Raw genomic sequence first — 16,943 nt, 5'->3', positions numbered from 1 at the left:
TTGAAAAAAAAGCTTGATTGACAGCCTGCACAGCAGGAGAGAGCAGGCGGGAAACCTGCTGCTTCTCTGACTGCCGGTTCTAGCCCTACTCTGACCGGAAAAAAATAAAAAAGCTGGTCAACTGCTGCAAATAAGTTAGAGGTAGGTGAGTACCTGCAACTTATTGAAAGTTTAACACCTTTTAACTCTTTTTTTTTTACACTGAGTGCAGCAGCGGGTTCAAAACCCTCTCGGCAGCCAGAGGGGGAACGAGGCCCAGAGAGCGTCTGTCCCCACACCTGGAAGCGTCCACGGACTCAGGACTATGCAGGGAACCCCCTCCTGCAAAAAGGGGACAAGCCCCCCTGAGCCGGGCAAGAGCTGGGAGACAGAAATTTCCTTCAGAGATCCTTTTTTTTTTTTTTTTTTTTTTTTTTTTAAACAAGAACCAAAAGAAGTACTTGCTTGAGCCTAAACAGAAAGAAGAGGCTGACTAGCCTACAGCAGAGAACCGAAGGGGAGATGCTGCACCTGCTGGAGACAGACGAATACTGAAGGGTTAGAGCAGAGCTTTCCAAAGTGTGTGTCGGGACACATTAGTGTGTCGCCTGTAGTGTGGAGGTGTGTCGCCCGGTCCACAGGGCCGGCGGAAGCAGGGAACTATAGCAGGAAGATCGGCGGGCAGTGGTGGAGCTTACATCACCACGGCCCGAAGAAAAGGGTCACGTTCACTCCTCCTCCTTCCTGCCTGTGCAGCCCTGGAAGAAAAACGTTGCCGGAGCCGAGTGGGCAGGAAGGAGGAGGAGCATCTGCTGCGTACAGAAGAAGAGCAGCATTAATGGGCCGTTGCGGATCCCACGTCGCGACGGCCCGAGAAGAGAAGGAAACCCGATAGCAGGGCCGCTGCGGATCCCACGTCGCGGCAGCCCGAGAAGAGGAGGAAACCCGATAGCAGGGCCGCTGCAGATCCCATGTCACGGCCAGGGAAGATCAGGGCCTCTGAAGAGCCCATCCTTCGGCAACCCGTGCAGAGGGACAGCATGTGCCAGTGAGAGCCTGTGCTTGAGCAAGAGAGCATATAGGAGTGAGAGAGCCTGTGTGTGTGAGAGTGAGACAGCATGTGCACGAGAGAGACAGTATGTATGTATGAGAGAGAGGCATGTGAGAGTGAGAGCTGTGGATGTGTGAGATTGCATGTGAGTGAGAGCCTGTGTGTGTGAGAATGTGTGAGATAGTATGTGATAATGAGAACCTGATTGTGTGTTTGAGGGAAGACAGATGGAGAGAAAAGAAATAGAAAAAAAGACCCTGTAAAAGGAATTGGCAAAAAAACAAGAAAGGAAAGGTGGAAAAAAAAGCCTGTGACCAACCGATTAGAAAACTAAGATCAGACAGCAAAGGTAAAAAAAAAAATTACTTTTTAGTGATTGGCACATGTAATCTTTGGGAATGTGCAAGAGTAGCACTTTCTCTATGCCGATCTCACAATGTACGAGATCAGCATGAAGGAAGTGGAAGCCTGCAAATATTTATTATGAGATAGGTTGTGTTGTGAAACATTTTATTTATGTATATATTTAAGGAAACATACATAAATTGTTGAAATACATTTTGTTCGTTTAACCTTTAACTTCTGGTTTGCTGGTAGACTGAATTACTGTGTCACGAAATTATGTTTGTCTAAAAAGTGTGTCACCAACATGAAAAGTTTGGAAAGCTCTGGGTTAGAGGATATGCTCTGTCCTGATATAGGGCATCCTGAAAGTTTTAGTCTGTCTCCACCTGCTGGAAAGGAGGCTCAACCCACTGTCTGGACTGATCTGGGTACGTACAGGAACCCCCATTTTTTACATGTGCGGGGCGTTTAAAATCGGGCCGTTATTTTGCTAAATTCTAGCCAGATAGGGGGCGTGGAACATTTCTGAACTGCAGCAAGGCACGCAAAATGTACAATGAAAAAAAATCAGGTACAGAGAGATCACACATCTGCATTAAAGCTTGGACAAAATCAGACCAAGGGGCTCATGGGGCATTGCGAGTGCTGGAACTACCACATATGCTTAGTAAACATTTTATGAGCTTTGAGAGATGGATCCATTTGGTATCACAGACATTTCATGGCTAATTCTGCCTTGCTTGTCAAAGAAAAATTATAAAAGTCTTCTTTACTAAGAGAATGGTAGAGATGGTGAAAGCTAATACTGTGTCAAAATTCAAACACGTTTGGGAGTGATAAAGAGGACAGTGAGAGGAACAAGATTAGAAGGTTGCAGTATTGCAATCAACACACATTTAACTCTCTGAAGAAAATAAGATACAGATAAAGGAAGAACAAACTAGTAGAAAAACTGCAGGCCATAGGGTAGCTGAGTGGAAACCAGCAGACTCAACTCCCCAAAAATCAACTAAGTTGATGCTGGCAGATTAGTGGTGGCCAGATATTATCCAGAAAGACCACAGGGACATAAACAGCCTGATGTTCAAGAAACAGCTTATTTAGTTTTTATTGATGTTTAGACTATTACAAAGCTTGATGGTAAGACATGGTGGGGTGGGGGGGGGGGGAGAATAGTTGTTGGATTAAGTATAGAATGATATGAAAACAAAAAATGACTCCCATAAGGAACAATGTCCTACTAGCTGTCAAAGTCCTAGGTGTGGCACAATCACTACGGAGCACTAATAAGTCCCCTTAATAGATACACAATTCAACACACTTAGGGACTCCCAAAATATTCCCATAAATATACAATATCAATTTAAATCTTTCTTCAATATCACCTTTCAAAAATGTTTATATCCTTTATTATTACATGTCACATAAACATATATAAACATATTATATCACATTTAATAAAACAGCCATTAAATACAATGTTTAAATTACATTAAACACATCATTTCTAATGACACCATATTCAACAGTACATATACATCAATACATATACCCCTCAACATACATGTATCCTATCACAATGTCTGTATTCTGATGAATTCAATGTTTAATCACAATTTTAAATGCACTCAGTCCGGACAAGTCCTAACTAATAATCATCATTTATCTCAACCCTAACCCCCTAATATCACACAATCACACCCATTCATCATTCATCCACTTAAAAACTATATACCCCATAAAAGTAACCTGTTGTCCTTTATATTATCATCTAATAGTATATTGTAATGATTTTATAGCAGTTGTTAGACAACTGATTCTCAATTCTTTACAAACACTTGTGTCGATACAGTAAGGCCGCATTAGAAAGAGTGCGGCAGTGCCGGGCGCACCCTCGTTTGCCCCACGCACTGTTCTGATCACATACCGCTCGATACTCTATTTAAATTGCTTGCAAATGCAAGCCGCGTATGCAAAGCGTTAGGCCCGCGCAACCCATTTTACTGTATAGGCGCTTAATATAGCGCCTATACAGTATCCTGGGTGCGCTGGTACCTGTCATTTCAAATGACATTTGAAATGACAGGCACCAGGAAATGGATCCCAACTTTAATCCAGGAAAACCTAAAAACCAAAAATCCCCTCCTGCCAAAGCGGCTCGACATGTGCCAACTTACCTTTTGTTGCTTTTCAGCCCCTTCCCTTCTCTGCCGCCCTCCGGAGGGGGCAGCCGGCGGCGAAAGCGGCTCGCAGTGGTCCCCCCCACGCAGGTCCCGGTTCTCCTGGCTCGGCGTGAAGTGAGAGCCCACTGTTCTGTGCCCTCTCCGGCACGAGCGAAGCGTTCTTTCGTTGGCCGGAGCGCCAACGAAAGAACGGCGCTCCGGCCGTTCTTTCGTTCTATCCCCGATCTATCCCCAGGTAACCCCTTCCGCACGCCAACGGAGCGTGCGGAAGGGGTTACCCGGGGATTTAAAGAGGCGGTAATGATGGGTTAAAGGGGATAGTGTATCGCAGGAAGGGCTAACGCGGCCGGAAAGTGAGTAGAAAGCGGGTTAGGAGCTGGGTAACCGTGGCCCCACTTTACTGTATCGAGCTGACTGTTTGTTATGCCAATCACCCCAATCTTTCTCAACGGATGTTTTAACATCAAAAGCCCCCAGTTATTAGACAACTAATTCTCAATTCTTTACCAACACAGTTTGTTATACCGATCACCCCAATCTTTCTCAACGGAAGAGGAAGTGAGTGGATCGGCATTGGGGAGCGGCGTTGAATCTGTCCGGTAAAACAGTAAGAGGCTATTATTTAGATTGAAAAACCGAGAGCCTTGCTGGGCATTTGGTCGGCTGGTTGGATCATGTACCAAACGGTTATAAAAAGTAATTTGGAAACGTGTGGATGCACTGTGTAAGTGTATGTAGTGAGGTCCGGATAAGTGGTGTCCAGAATTAGAGGAAGAAAATTATGATACCTGTTTCATCAAGAGTGATGCACGATTGAAACTGTGATATGCAGTAAGAGTCCCCTGAGGAAGCCCGATTAGGGGTGAAACGAGGTGTCTTGTTGGGGCGTTTGATGTTAAAACATCCATTGAGAAAGATTGGGGTGATCGGCATAACAAACTGTGTTTGTAAAGAATTGAGAATCAGTTGTCTAATAACTGCTATAAAATCATTACAATATACTATTAGATGATAATATAAAGGACAACAGGTTACTTTTATGGGGTATATAGTTTTTAAGTGGATGAATGATGAATGGGAGTGATTGTGTGATATTAGGGGATTAGGGTTGAGATAAATGTTGATTATTAGTTAGGACTTGTCCGGACTGGGTGCATTTACAATTGTGATTAAACATTGAATTCATCAGAATACAGACATTGTGATAGGATACATGTATGTTGAGGGGTATATGTACTGATGTATATGTACTGTTGAATATGGTGTCATTAGAAATGATGTGTTTAATGTAATTTAAACAATGTATTTAATGGCTGTTTTATTAAATGTGATATAATATATGTTTATATATGTTTATGTGACATGTAATAATAAAGGATATAAACATTTTTGAAAGGTGATATTGAAGATAAATTTAAATTGATATTGTATATTTATGGGAATATTTTGGGAGTCCCTAAGTGTGTTGAAAAGTCCTAGGTCTGCCAGCTGGGATATGTATCCTTGGCAGTGCAGATCAAAATAACTGGGCAGATTCGTTGAGTCAATTGGAATTACCTGACATCATCTACTATGTAAGGAGGTTACAATTTTCTAAATGATGCTTCCTAAGCATTAACTAGTAAACTTTTCCACACAGGTTCCACATATGTACATTCTCCCTTAAAGGCTGGGACAGTACTTGTTACAGGTAGCCTGAAGAGACAAGTTTTAAACCAGGAACAAAAACCAGGTCTCTGTTAAGCGACTATGTAGTATTAGCACCTATTCATATAACCAGTTCTACATGTAGCCCTCTGCCAAAGGACAAAATCAAAACCTTTATCTGTTCCATTAGCCTAGGAGCTTAGCTTACATGCATATCCCACTTTTTGTTTGCATCACTTACTTTCGTTAAAAGCGTATTCAAATCCTTCAAGAGTATCAGGAAACTCAAGAGGTGGTTCATCCTTCTTCATCAGTTCATCTAAATCTATTCTAGACAGCAAATCTAACAGGGGGGGGGGAAAAAAAGGTGTAAAAACCAACATCTTTATACCAAACAATGAAAACACCTCAATAGTTTCCAAGGCTTTTACTGATAAAAACTAACACTTAGAAAGTACCAGGTAAGTTACAAAAAGGTACAAGTGGTCTTGTTTATGTTTCATGAGATATATCACTTGGGCATTTTGTCAACTTCAGGCAAGTTTTCCATTTTTTATTTGGGCTTAAGTTAAATTGCTAAGATTCTATCATCTTTACTGAAACTACAGTCATGTCCTGTGTGATAATAGCAAAGCAATATTAGTAGCAGCATTAAGAGGCAGGTTCAAACTGCTGCAGCCAGTGCACATTATAACGTTTACAGCAAATAAACAAAACAGCAATTTCAGACATGACTTCTGGTGCACATTCACAGCCCTCTGTCACTTTCATGCTCTAATGTCTGCTGTTATGGAAACATGCATAATTTAACCCAGAAGCAGGAAGAAAACAAGTTTGAAATTCAGGAAATGGAGCCTTTATGGAGGGGAAAAAGAATCACAAATAGGTTCCATTTGCCAAATGTACAAAGTCGAAGCTTTTCACTATCAACACAGAAGTTAGTGGGAAAATGTTGATAAGCAGCAGATATTAAAACAAGAGGGTGGAGACAAAAAAGCACCAATAAATAGTGAGACACAGAGGGTATGCTTAAGTGATTTGGCAAAACTTTAAGGAACTCATCAGTCAATTACATTAATCAAAAAGATTGAAAGAGCAGAGAAAATGAAAAGTGATTTAAGAAAGCTTAAGGACTGTCGAGGATTTGGCAGCTGGGATTCAATGCCAAGAAGTGCAAAGTCATGCACCTGGGGTGCAGCAATCCAAAAGAGCTGAATGTCTTGGGTGGTGAAAGACTAATGTGCACAGACTGGAAGAGGGACCTTGGGGTGATAGTATCTGGTGATCTGAAGGTGCCGAAGCAATGCGATAGCTAAAGTGGAAGAATGCTGGGCTGCAGAGAGAGACGAATAACCAGTAAGAAAAAGGAGGTGCTGATGCCCTTGTACAGGTTCTTGTGAGGCCTCACTTCAAGTACTACGTTCAGTACTGGAGCCCGTATCTCAAAAAACACAAACAGGATGGAGGTGGTCCAAAGAAGAGCAACCAAAATGGTGTGGGGCCAGCATCGGAGGCTTATGAGAACAGGCCAAAGGATTTGAATATGTATACCTTTGAAGAGAGGAGATACGATACGGACCTCAGATACTTGAAAGATTTTAATGATGCACAATCGTTAAACTTTATCTGTTGGAAAGAAATCAGTAAAACTAGGGGTCACAAGATGAAACTCCAGGGAAGATGACTGACAACCGTCAAGAAATATTTCTTCATGGAAAGGATGCTGGAATGCCCTTATAGAGGAGGTGGTGAAAACGAAAACAGTAAAAGAATTCAAAGAGGCATAGGATAAACACTGTGGATCCTTAAAGGCTAAAGGATGGAAATGAAGGAAAGAGTGCCTGGGGGTGACTTGCTGATGTGGCTGTTACTACCCTTAACCAATAAGCCTTGATACTGTTGATGCAACTCCAACATTGCTCTCTGCTTCAACAGCAAGGGGTAAATGAGAATTAGATTCAGATAGCAACCAACGAGGGACCTGACTTTTATAGTCTGGGAAACTGATAAGCATGCACGGCCCGGCAGATACTACCATAAACTTGCTGGGCAAACTGGATGGACCATTTGGTTCTTTTCTGCCATCATTTCTAAAGTTTAATCTACTGTATTGAGTTTAAATTCTGTACAGTAAAAAAAATGATTAAACTCTACAATGAAGAATTAATCTGCAATGTCAATATGGCTTATGATAAAACTGCTCAGCAACATGGAAGATGAGGACAAACTCCCTTTCAAGATTCTGATTAGTTGGTTTATTTGCAACAGTTAGAATTGTGAAAAATGATGATCAGACATGACTCCAACAAGAATATTGCAGGAAAACTTCAAAGGTTTTCAAGGAGCATTCCATTTATCTCCTGACAAGCCTACCCCTAAACCACATGTAATGATAGGGCAAAACCAAAAGTCAGTTTTTGCTTGCTAGTGTTGAAGCCTTGATAATTGGCACAAATGCTTACAACAGGGGTAGGCAACTCCAATCCTGGAATGCCACAAACAGGTCTGGGTTTCAGGTCATTCACAATGAATATGTATGAGATAAATCTGCATACAATGGACACAGTGCATACAAATATACCATATGCATATTTATTGTGGGAATCCTGAAAACCAAACATGTTTGGCTTGTTTCAAACACGTGCTAGTTCAATCCTTTTTTCTGTCTGCTACCATGTATCCAATATATGCACACACATTTTTCTTTCTTTTTTGAAATGATTTGTTAGCCTTGATTCAGATGAAGAGAGGCTTAATTAGATGGCATCAAATGTGTATGTGATGCAGTTTGAGTCTCTTCCCTCCCCCCCAATAACTTGGAAATGGCTGGATGAAACCTCGCCAACCATAGGGGCAAATTACAGGAAAGTTTTCACTGCTGATGTGTGATTTGAGGAAGATGGGAAAGGGGCAAAGCTGGCAATTTTGCCACAAAAATGCATGGGGTTGAACCAAGGCTAAATAAAATGTTATATTTTCTACTAGTTATTTCCTGAAATTTCAGTAAGGGAAAAAAAATTTCCACGGGAAAAAAAGTGCACAAGTGAAAAAAAAAAAGTGCAAAACCCACTGCACGACTTTTCCAAGATTCTTTAAATGTAGTCCTTGGGAACATGGTTCGAATAGTGCTATTGTTGCACAATGGTTTGTTTTTTTTTCTTATGGATTTTTTTTTTCTCTTCCTGCAGCAGCAGGAAATTAAAGCCTTGGGCAAAAGATGTGCCATTTCAAAACTGTGCAAGCAAAGAGGCACAGTGCCTCAAAGCCACTGTCTGAAGGAAACAACTGTTTAGACAATTTTTTTTATCAACCACCACAGAAAAAAAAAAAAAAAAAAAGAATTGGCTCTTTTTCTCCTGGAATACTGACACGATGTGGCATCTATTGTAACTCCCTTCCCCCCTTTGATAGTTTTAATGAGATGCACCCACTTTGCAGTAGGGTTGTCCTAACTGCACCACAACAGCATGGAACTGATGCAGAGCCCAGCACATGCCCGGAACGACGATGAAATGCCATTTCGAAATGACAGCAATTTATAAAAAAGAAGAAAAAAGAAGAAAAAAAAAAAAAGACAGGGTCCAACAGAGCCCAGGCATGAGAAGGAAGAAAAGAATGAAGGGGAGGTTTCTCTCCTGAAAGGAGCACTAGAGTCCTCAAAACATTAATTATTTTATTAGCTCCATTGAGTCCTCTTAGTCTTCCATTTTGCTTTCCTTTCTTTTTTCTCATAAATGAAATTCGGATACTTTCACACCTTTATCTTAAAATGTACTTTTTTTTTTAAACTGTTGCTACAATCGCTGCTTTGAGAGTAAAGCTTTCCCCAGAGTCCTCTTCAGCTGTTCATGCTATATTCCTCTGCACATGTATCAATATGATGCCAACATCGGGCGCTCAGAGCAGTGCCCTGATTTACTTTGATGCCCAACAAATGACAGTGGCTAAGCACAAGGCATATCCAAAATCTTTCAACATTGATTGCTCCCCAAACTGACATAAAAATCAGTATAAAAACAGAGACTCTTCATGCTTTTACTTGAGCAGCCAGCTGAATTATCTAAGAACATTTTTTGCTACTACCAATGTTTTGTGGTATGCTAGGCAAGATGCAAGTCCGTCCTCCCAAGCTGTTTCCAGAGGTTAAAATAACTTTTCGGTCCTCATTTTCCAACTGGATAGTCAGACTGATGAGGGAGAAATAAACATCAGCTCTTATTAGCAAAATGCCAATATACAGACTCATGCAGTGCTATAAAAATGCATGTATTTATTAGGGAAGAATCATCATATACAGGAAGTCAGATTCTCTCAGTTTTACAGTTGTTAACGCTGTCAGTGTTTTAGTCCACTGGTGTGCAAATCGGCCCTCAGACCCCTTAACTAATCAGTCACGTTTTCAGGATATCCCAATGAATATGCATGAGATATTTGATACATTGTCTCCAGTATATGCAAATATACCTCATGCACTTTCATTTGGGATCTCCTGAAAACTAAACTGGCTAGGGAGGCCCCCTCAGAGGACTGGTTTAGTCAAATGGCTGCCTTAAGACTTATAAACAGACATGATGCCATGTACAGCATGCTAACACCCAGATTAACAAACAGCTGAAGACAAAACGGTCACATACCTTTCAAAGCAGTAGTCTTTTCTTTTTCATCTGGACCTCCTTGCTGGATTTGTGCCATGTTTACCCTAAGCACCAACAAAACAAAAGTGAAGGAGGAAATGGGCATCAACCTTTCCAGATTGCCCTAAAATGAACCAAAGGCAGGAATTAGTCACCTGAATACATACAGTGTATCTCCTTTACTACATACATTACATAAACTAGTGTTTCACTGCTTCCTCAACATTTTCTTAGCTCAGAAGTCAGCAGTAGCAATGCACTAAACTCCCCTTTGGTTCCTACTGCTTTGCCTAGCCAGAGATGTGTGGTAACTCACCTGCCTAATACAAAGTTAGTGGATTTTCATGTGCCACCTAGATAAGGTTTTAGAGAATGCTGGGGTGGAGCCAACTGTTGTGGTACATATGGTTACCAACAACATAGGAAAGTTCAGGAGAGAGATTCTGAAGGATAAATTTGGACTATTGGGTAGGATAATGAAATCCAGAACCTCCAGGGCTACGCTCTCACAAATGCTTTCCAATCCACACGCAGGACACCAGAGGCAGGCTGAGCTCCAGAATCTCAATACATGGATGAGACAATGGTGTAGGGAAGAATGTGTCAAGTTTGTTAGGAACTGGGAAATATTCTGGGGAAAGGGGAGCCTACTCTGACGGGATGGGCTCCACCTTAACCAGAGTGGAACAAGGCTGCTGGGGCAAATTTTTAAAAAAAGAGAGAGAGTAGCTTTTAAACTAGAACACGGGGAATAGCCAACAGTCTCTTAGCAGCAAATGCTTCAGAGAGAGTATCTTCAAAGGATACTGGCAAACCAAATAAGTTATAATGTTCTAATAGAAAGGTGGTTGTAAAAGCTGAAAAAAAAAAAAAAGATGCATTTAAATGGAGAGTATGCAGATAAAAAGTGACTCCAAAATGCCCGATTTATCTGATAAGTAGGTTGTGGGTACTTTTAAAAACAGAAATACAAATAAAACTATTTTTAAATGTTTGCATGTGAATGCTAAGTCTGAAAACTAAGACTGCATAGTTAGAACATATGATGTTAAAAATGTTAAAAGATAGATATAGACATACTAGGCATCTCGGAGACCTGGTGAAAGGAGGATAACCAATGGGACACTGATACCAGAGTACAAATTATATCAACATGACAAGGCAGATAAAGTTGATGGACATAAGAACAAAATAAATTGCCATGCTGGGTCAGACCAAGGGTCCATCAAGCCCAGCATCCTGTTTCCAACAGAGGCCAAACCAGGCCACAAGAACCTGGCAATTACCCAGACACTAAGAAGATCCCATGCTTCTGAAGCAATTAATAGTAGTGGCTATTATCTAAGTAAACTTGATTAATAGCAGTTAATGGACTTCTCCTCCAAGAACTTATCCAAACCTTTTTTGAACCCAGCTACACTAACTGCACTAACCACATCCTCTGGCAACAAATTCCAGAGCTTTATTGTGCATTGGGTGAAAAAGAATTTTCTCCGATTAGTCTTGGTCTCGCTCAGGCTTACTCAGTTGACATCAAAGATTGAAGTCATTTAGAGACTGCCTAGGAGGTGGGCGGGTACGCATGGCTAATGCATCCTATTTAAGGAAAATGCAGTTTATAGTAAGCAAACTTGCTTTTGTCCGTCGATAAGCAGCATGCGTTCGCCATGCTGTCTTGAGGAGTCCCAAGCTAAGGGTTGCTTTGTCGAATGAGGGACAGCAGCTTGAACTTTCTTTGTCCTGCCTCTCCCCCCCCCACCCCGCCTTTTTTTTTCTTTCTACAACTCGTCCACCCTAGTTGCAGCCTCAAGGTGTTCCAATGAACTCAGTACCGCTTTGCTTACTGCAAATGTCCGAGTTTGATAGTTTGTCTATGCAATAGTAGGCTTTGAACATGTGAAATGATGACCAAGTAGTAGCCTTACCAATATCTGCAATGGGCATGTACTTTAAATGTGCAATGGAAGCTGCTCTGGATCGTACTTGATGTGCTTTGACTGTCCCCTGGAGAGATAGGGAGGTCTTATTATAGCAGTATTGAATGCAGCTTGCTATCCATTGGTCAAAGTTCTCTTTAGTACTGCTAGGCCTGTTTTATTGGGACCGAAAGAGATAAAACAATTGTTGATCTCGGCTTGTAGTGTGCTAGAGCTCGTTCACAATCTAGGGAGTGTAAAATTCTCTTTCATTCCGGTGCAGTTTTGGAAAGAAAGTGGAGAGTGAGATTGATTCATTAAGATGAAAAGTTGTTACCACCTTCAGGAGGTATTTGGGATGTGGTCAGGGTACCACTTTGTCATGGAAGAATTATAGATATAGTGGAGTAAACACTAGGGGGTTTGCAGCTCACTGATTCTCCTGGCCAAGGTCACTGCTACTAGGAATAGGACCTTCCATGTAAGAAACTTAAGCAGTGTAGTCCGCATTGGTTCAAATGGCTCTTTTATCAGAGCTGTTAGTACTATGTTAATGTCCCCTGGAGTTGCTGGTTTTTGAACAGGTTGATGCAAGTGGAGTAACCCCTTCCTGAAGCAGGGCACCAGTGGATGCACTCCTATGGAAAGCTATGGCACTGAGGTGAACCCTGACTGATGACATTTGCAGCCCTGTTCTGGATAAATGATACAAGTAGTCCAGCAGTTGAGAGGGATTGCCGCATGTATACTGCACCAATTCATGTAACATCCCCTTTTTAACATGTAGTTATGACAGGTTGAGGGCTTATGGGAAGAAAGGAGGATCTCTTGTATATAGTCTGGGAGCAGTAATGGGCTAAGACCTCATATTCAATTTCCATGTCGTTAGGTGGAGAGTGAAGAAGAGGGTAGAAGAGCATCCCTTATTCTTGAGTCAGCAGATTAGATTGAGGCGCTAATCGCCTTGGTTGTTGATTGGAGAGTTGTACTACATAAGTGCACCATGGTTGTCTCGTCCACGCTGACACTATGAGGATTATCTCCGCTTTGTCCTTCATGCACTTTTGTATTGTTTGAGCAATGAATGGAACTGGTGGAAAGGCGTACAGTAGTCTTGTGGGCCATGATAGGAGAAACACATCTTGTGATTCCCTGCTTGGGCTGGGTAAAATTGAGCAGAACCTTTGCAGTTTCATGCTGCTTACCATTGCAAATAGATCTACTTGAGGATGGCCTCAATGGGCAAATATAGTCAGCTACATCTTGGTTTAGTTCCCATTTGTGAGGGTGAAATATTCTGCTGAGCCCTTCTACTTACATGTTTGCTATATCCAGTAAGCCATTTGAAGAGTGAGGGACCATTCGGTCGTCCAATCCCATATTAGGGTTGCTTCTTTGCAAAGATTCAAAGAACCTGAGCCTCCTTGCTTGTTTATGTAAAACATGGCTAATTGATGGGCCATGTGGATCATTGTTTTCCTCTTCAGGAAGTGCTCGAACTCTAGTAGAGCATTTCAAATTGCTCTGAGTTGCAAAAGACTGATTTGGTAATTTGCCTCTTCGGTTGACCATTGTCCTTGGGATTGGTAGTGCAGCAGGTGTGCCCTCCAGCCCTAGATGGAAGCATCTGTGGTAAGAATTAGCTGATGAAGGAGTGGTTTCAGAGGTGCCACTTCCGTTAACTTGGTGGCTCAAGCTGAGAGTGTTAAGTCTCGCTTCATGGAGTTCGGAATTGTTATTGCAGCCGACAATGGTTGACTCCGTTGTGACCATTGTTTCTTTAGGTCCCACTGAAGTCTTCTCATGTGCAGTCTTGCTAATGAGACTACATAGCCATATGCCCCAGCAGGATGCGCACCCTCGCTCTAGTGTGGTGCCTTAATTGTAGAACAAGCCATATCAATCATTCTTGTCTGTATGTGGGTAGAAACACTCATGAAGATAGAGTCTATCGTTGCTCCAATAAACTGTATGGAGCGAGTCGGCCGAAGGACTGATTTTTCATAATTTATCATGGAGCCTAGGGCCTCTAAGCAGTCTAATCATTTGCAGATCCTACCGAAATGTTTGTTCTGTCAGCGACACTATTAGCCAGTTCGAGATATGGAAAAATCTGCGGTCCTTTAGTAAAGACTCTCAGGGCATTTGGTGAGGACTCTCAGGGCAAATGAGAGTCGAAAAGGGAGTACCTTGTATTGGTAGCACTCTTTCCCTATCTGGAAACATAGTACTGCCAATATGAAGGGTGCGTTGCAATGTGAGCATATGCATCCTTGAGGTCAAGGGAGCACATCCAATCATTCAACTGTATTAAGGGTAGAATGGATTTCAGGGTTACCATCTTGAATTTTTCTCTTCGCAACATCTTTTGAGAGGGCAGAGATCTAAGATTAGGTAAAAATCCCCTGTTCGTTTCAGGATGAGGAAGTATTGGGACTAGAATTCCTTGAGAATGAGCACTGGTGGAACACACTGGATGGCATTTTGCGCTAGTAGCTTCTTTGCTTCCAGATGCAATTTTGTGATTGAGAATGGTCCCGAATTTGTGGGGCTAGATGAGGTAGATTTGGGGAAGTGACAAATTTTAGGTGGTATCCATATCGGATGTTCAAGACCCGGTGGTCCAAATGTTATATGGGCCTATACTGGGTGATATGCCGAAAGTCTGCCCCCAACTTGAAGCAGCAGCTGCAGCCTACTGGATTCTAAAAACCCTGTTGGTTCTTAAGAAGGGCTCAGCAGAATATTTCACCCTCACAAATGGGAACTATTAAGAGTGACTGTTGCTATTTATTTTTGTATGCCGATGCTCGTGGTAGCTTCACACTGGTTTACATCAAATGTACAACAGATAAATTAAAACATAAGAAACAAAGGTAAAAAATAGGACATTAATTGTAAAATAAAAATACTGATCTAAAAATAGCATAAAATAATACATCCTAAAACATAATAAAATATTATAAAAAAGACAAAATAATACTAGCCTATAAATGCGCTCATCCATGCTGATCTCTTCACGTAAATTGCTTGCAGGAAAAGCCATGTTTTAAATTTTTCTTTATTTTTTTTTAAATCTGCGGATTCACTTCTAGCCTTAATTCTAGTGGTAGTGCGTTCCATAACCCTGGTCCTGCTAGCGATAGTGCTCTCTCTCTTACTGAGTTTAGGTGTCAATTTGGGGGACGGGATTGTTAGGAGTCCCTTGCCTGCAGAACGCAGATTTCGCTGTGGGGCATGAAAATGCAGAGCAGCATTAAACCATTCAATTTTTTCATTAAAAATCATTTTATGAATTAAAACTAAAGTCTTAAATTTAGTTCTAAAAGTAATCAGCAACCAATGCAATTCTTTTAAAATTGGGATTATGTGCTCATATTTTCTGGTGTTTGTTAAAAGTTGCGCGGTGGCGTTCTGAAGTAGTTGAAGCGGACAGGTAGCGGTAACTGGAAGGCCTAGTAACAGGGCGTTACAATAGTCAATTTTAGAAAACGTAAGTGCCATGCGGCGCTTCACTTCCTGGTGCATGCTGCGTCCAGAATTTTGACGCTTTCTTAACTGACTCAGAGACCAAAGCTAGAGGCATCGTTTTTGGTGTACCCGATGCATTTATGTTTTGCCTCCAGAGCACTAGGCCTTTGGCATCTAAGCTTTAGGCTGAGCATGTTTAGACCACTTCAATGAGGGTGCACCTAGTTCCACTGACAAGACTTTTTTTTTTTTTTTTTTTACCTGATGGTGCATTTCTGGGCCTGGGGAGGAGTGAACAGAGTGTTGTGGCAAGTGTGCATAGCTCCCCAAAGATGATCTTCCTTTTGTCTCATGCAATCTGGCAATTTTAAGTGGCCCTCTGTCTCTGGGCCCACAGAGACAATCTTCCACAGTGGGAGCAGGATGCTTGGTCATGGTACAGGTCAAGGCAAAAATAATAAATTGTGCCTGTCGCAGACATTATGTGCCTGCATTGACAGTATTTGAAGCCCAGAGACCTTTTATCGATCATAGTTAACACTGAAAAGTGCTGTTTGGGTATCACGTAACAGGAAAAGTTTTTGAACCGTGGAGCAGAGAAGATTAGTGTCTGTCTTATGACGCGCATGAAAAAGACTGAGGAAGCCTGAGCAGGAAGATCACACAGGAACTGCCGTGCATGAGCAAAGCATCACAGCTCTGCTACTTAGAGAAGGTTCCAGACTGTGTGAGGTCAGGCTAATGCACCCTGCTTATCGATGAGAAAAAAAGGGAGACTGATAAAATGAGGAAATTTGTTAGAAAAATCTGAAAGGAGCAATTCACAAGGTTAAAAAATTGCAGGAGGCATAGATACTTTAAATTGCCATCCTTGAGGTCTAGACAAAATGTATTCCTTGCATTTACAAACGTTGGAAGAAAATCAAACAACTGCTAGTGAGGTAAGGTGAAAGAGGCAATTAAAGCAGAAAGGGCATCATTCAAAAAATGGAAAGCAGATCCAAATGAGGAAAATAGAGAAGAGCATAAGCACTGGCAAGTTAAAATGTAAAAAACAGTATTACACTAAAGTTAAATGTTCCACCTTAGCAGGAGATAAATGTATCACTACGTTACCCACTCACATGCTTACTAATTTTAAATCTCTTCTTTAAACGACCATCACACTAGGCATCAAGCGTGCTACAAGCATCTAATACACTAGTCTACATTTGAAAAAAAAGTTTTCTGCTGACCTAATTATTTTTGCTGATTTTACCCAAAAGAAAGGTGCTGATTCCAAATATGAAGTCAAAAAATATTCAATGTCAAATGTTTTCACAAATGAGAAATGTTTGAATAAAGATTATAAAGTCGAATATCAAGGGAAATAGGAAGTTCTGAAGAAGCGATAGCACATAATATATTTGTTTCATGCAAAAAACGAGTCTATTGTCTAACCAAGCCAGCAATAGTTGTGTAAATTTTAATTGTTAGGGAGAAATTTTCTCTTTTTGGATGCTCTGGAATATTTATGATCAGGGTTGTCACGCTATAAACACCAGCAGTAGTCTGCCATCATGTTTGTGTTCCATCTGCCTTGATATCTATATTCATGGTCTTGATGTCTTGGTGGAAGCATTCTCCTTGTTCTTCACTCATAGCTCCAAGATTTGGGAGGGATGTAGCTCAGGTGGCTATCAAGGAAATGCAATTTGACAATCATGTTTGCTCCCAG

General features: G+C 41.3%; 1 protein-coding gene across 2 annotated transcripts in view; it reads right to left on the bottom strand.

The window, feature by feature from the left end:
• FAM172A (family with sequence similarity 172 member A) overlaps positions 1-16,943 on the bottom strand; it is a 907,909-nt gene that overhangs the window by 879,215 nt on the left and 11,751 nt on the right. For both annotated transcript variants that reach the window (XM_029573259.1, XM_029573251.1), the window contains exons 2-3: positions 9,840-9,963; positions 5,447-5,548 (exon numbers count right to left, since the gene is read on the bottom strand). In XM_029573259.1, coding sequence (XP_029429119.1) covers positions 5,447-5,548; positions 9,840-9,945 — 208 coding nt within the window. In that variant the 5' untranslated portion in view covers positions 9,946-9,963. The remainder of the gene's footprint in view (positions 1-5,446; positions 5,549-9,839; positions 9,964-16,943) is intronic.

Source organism: Rhinatrema bivittatum, chromosome 1 (genome assembly GCF_901001135.1).
Source record: "Rhinatrema bivittatum chromosome 1, aRhiBiv1.1, whole genome shotgun sequence".
Lineage (NCBI taxonomy): Eukaryota > Metazoa > Chordata > Amphibia > Gymnophiona > Rhinatrematidae > Rhinatrema > Rhinatrema bivittatum.
This window is presented reverse-complemented; position numbering and strand designations above follow the sequence as displayed.